The sequence below is a fragment of the Papilio polytes genome, unplaced genomic scaffold, assembly GCF_000836215.1.
Source record: "Papilio polytes unplaced genomic scaffold, Ppol_1.0 DF824158.1, whole genome shotgun sequence".
NCBI lineage: Eukaryota > Metazoa > Arthropoda > Insecta > Lepidoptera > Papilionidae > Papilio > Papilio polytes.
The window spans coordinates 2748002-2751460 of NW_013525046.1; the positions used below are offsets into that span (position 1 = coordinate 2748002).

Consider the following 3459-nt stretch of genomic DNA (forward strand, 5'->3'; position numbering starts at 1 on the left):
ATCTTCCCGAAATTGGGAATTTTTCTTTTGATATTACAGACACTCCAATTTTATTATATGTATATATATAGATAATCTGAAGGTGATGACATTAATAACCATAATTCGCAGATAAATTAAAAAGGTTCTCCGTGACGTCATAGTTACTCCTTAAACTGACTTACCATGACCTACTTCCTCCAACACATGTTTACGTAATAAAAACCCTGCTTTTGGGTTTCGATTTTAACTTTGTCGATGTTGACCTCTGTTATTTCGCCTGTTGTTTTTGTTTGTACACAATCAGATATTTAAAAAAAACTTAGGTAAAAACACTATGCTTTACGACTGCATCGCAAATTTACCGGAAAGGAATATTTTCAAAAAAATTTACTTGAAGAGAATTTATTTTAAAAATTAAAAAAAAATAAGGGTACTTATAAAATAAAATTGGTTTTAGTTCATTATTACAAATGATTTGGAATTAATTAAGGCTTTATTAATTACTAGCTTTTGTCTTCGAGTTCGTCTGCTCGGAATTTAAAAAAGCAATTAATTTTGATCTATATTTTTTTGAAATTTACATCGCGATCCGTTAACCGGAAAACTTTCGCATTTATAATATTTATTTAAGAGTATGAAGTATTTAGAGTGGGCGAACACCTTTGACTAAACTATCGCACAACTGTTGCGCGATTGTTCCGCAGCCTATTCAACTGTTTGCAGAACTAAAAGTCGAATAGTGTTCGTACCTCCATACAGACTCGTTGGTATCAAAGCGCGACTAAACAGTTGTGCGATAGTTTAGTCAAATGTGTGCATACTTTTACTCTTAATTCTTTTCAGCATCTACTTCTATTACCATGCGTCCTCGCTGTGAGTCTCACCGGCTCAGCTGACCAATCTCAAGGTCGTGGTGGATATGGTCTACTAAGACCGAACCCGAATTACTCAGGATATAACGGTGGATACAATGGATACAATAATGGATACGGAGGCTACGGCGGTGGATATAACGGATATAATGGATACAATCCAGGGTTTGGCGGCCCCGGGATAGGATCAGGTCAAGGATATCCCAGTAATTATCCAGGTATATGTTTTATAATTGTGTTTATTGGTTCTTCGAGAATTAATTACCGATAATAAGCACGCATATCACGTTAAGTTTGAATTAGATTTATTTAAATTTTTGTTATAACATCGTATTTTACTTATCGACATCCTGTCCGTGTTCTTTTAAAAAACACACAGTTTAATCGTTAGACTAAACTAGATCGTTATCTAACGGATTTAGAGCGATATTTACAACTGGTTTTAATTTTATAATTGTAAAAACGAGTACTAACGCAAAATCTCGTTTCACGTGTTTCACTTATTTATTTTAGTTTACCATAATATGTAATTTTTTGAAATATTAGAAACTAGCTTTCACCCGCGACTCCGTCCGCGCGGAATTAAAAAAAAATGCAAATACCCTATGTGTTCTTCCAGACTATCCTCTACATCTATGCCAAATTTCATCGAAATCCGTTCAGCCGTTTAGGCTACAAACTCTAACAAACTTCTATCCATCCATCTAAACTTTTGCATTTATAATATTAGTATGACTAGACAAAGCTAATCATGATCTAGTAGGTAATCTAGTAAAAAAATTTAACATGGGACTATCTCCAATATTTGAGTAACAATTGCAAGAATGTATTCATAACGTTCGTAACGTTGTCGACAAAATGTACAAATCTAATCCAAATATTTCGTCTCGCGAATGTTCAAGTCACTTAATGATTGCATTATTATTTGTTACCATAATAATAATTAATAATCTATTTTTTAACAGGCGGATATGGCGGCTACCCTGGCTACTCCGGCGGACCTTACGGAGGTGTGTACTTATTCCTACTTCTACTCAAAAGTCTATTCAGTGACACTAGTAATAGTAAGTTCACGTGATCATTCTCAGCTTGCACTTTAACTCAAGCTATTAATCATTAAAATTAATCTAATAAGTATAATAAATGTAGTTAGTTAATTAACTTAACAAATAATAAATAGTTATAACTAGCTTTCGCCCGCGTTGAATTTAAAACAGACGTAAGTAGCCTAAGTGTTCTTTCACACTATCCTCTACATCTATACCAAATTTCATCGAGATCCGTAGAGCAGTTTAGGTTACAAACACTAACAAACATACATCTAATCTTTCGCATTTATATTAGTAAGATTTATAACGACTTGTGTACATAAATGAAGATAAAGCGAGGTGTTTGGGTCTAGCTAATAGGAAATCCATAGTCTCTGCTAACCCCTCTGGGGTAACAAGATTGTATCAAAATTAATTTGTATTATTTGACTATTTTTAGGTAATCGTCCATACAATAGGCCGGGTTATGATGGAAGACCGAATTACAACTACATACCAAGCAACTACCAGTCTAATTACCCGGGCTATAGACCCGGATATAACCAGTATAGACCCGGTTTCGACCGGCCGTACCAGGGTAATGGATATTTCGACGGAGTTCGTGATGGATATGACAACTTTGGATTATTGGGAAGAAAAGTGTCGGAAATTAAGAAGGACGATGCTTGAGTGTAAATTAAAAAACATATTTAATAATTTAAATATTTTTTATATTACTTTATAAGACTTTAATATAGAATTTAATTGAATGATGTCTTTTAATACACTAAAGTTAACATTTCAAATAATAGATGGCGTTATTACAATTTAAAAAAAAAATATCTCAAGTGAAATGTCAATTATGCCTACTCTATACATATTTTTAAATCTTTGTTTCTATACGACCTGTCTATGTAATATGAATTTAGGTGTAACTTAGGAGCCACTAAACCAATCGGAAGTCATCGATGTGAAGAAGGAAGCTGCACCAGATCTGGCGTTCGCAAAGTTGATGGGCAGAGAACTGCTCATCACGTCTGTAATATCCTTGTTCTTGTTGGGACTTGCAGCTACCGTTTTCTTTTTAACCTGAGGGAAAAAATTAAAAAAATACAATAATAGGTAGCGATCACCGAAATAATGAAGCACGCGCTGCTTAACCTTGAAAAAAAAACTTGTGTTTTTATAATAAAACGTAGAATACAAGGAAGCGGCGAGATGCGTTGCCTACCTTTAGGAAAGAAGACTTACAAAAAGAGGATTTTACTCCTGCCTAAGCATCTCCTCTGCCAAATCCACTTTCCCTCCCCATTATTTCCTTATAAGAAAGAGATGTTAAATGAATTTAGAACTTACACTTTAGACTTTAGGCTGTACAAGGAATTAATTCTAATACACGTCTGTTTTCTGTGCTGTCGTGTTACTGGTGTCAATTGTTAGTTGTAAAAATACTATTAAATAGATGAATAAAAATGTATTGGATAGTTTTGTTAATACAAAAGGGACTTGAAGAATTATTAATCATATGTCAATTGTTAAAATATTCTTATGTATTTAAAATTATCACACTATTAATA

The 3459-nt window shown here is 33.4% G+C and overlaps 2 protein-coding genes across 2 annotated transcripts in view; one reads left to right on the forward strand and one right to left on the reverse strand.

Moving 5' to 3' along the window:
- The window catches only part of LOC106111600 (abscisic acid and environmental stress-inducible protein-like), a 3163-nt gene extending 516 nt beyond the window's left edge, over positions 1-2647 (forward strand). The window contains exons 2-4 of the mRNA XM_013293733.1: positions 826-1072; positions 1820-1864; positions 2343-2647. Of these exons, the coding sequence (XP_013149187.1) occupies positions 826-1072; positions 1820-1864; positions 2343-2572 (522 nt within the window). The 3' untranslated portion in view covers positions 2573-2647. The remainder of the gene's footprint in view (positions 1-825; positions 1073-1819; positions 1865-2342) is intronic.
- Positions 2648-2688: 41 nt separating this feature from the next.
- Positions 2689-3459, reverse strand: part of LOC106111598 (conserved oligomeric Golgi complex subunit 1) — a 9995-nt gene continuing 9224 nt past the window's right edge. The window contains exon 13 of the mRNA XM_013293732.1: positions 2689-2971. Within this exon, the coding sequence (XP_013149186.1) occupies positions 2819-2971 (153 nt within the window). The 3' untranslated portion in view covers positions 2689-2818. The remainder of the gene's footprint in view (positions 2972-3459) is intronic.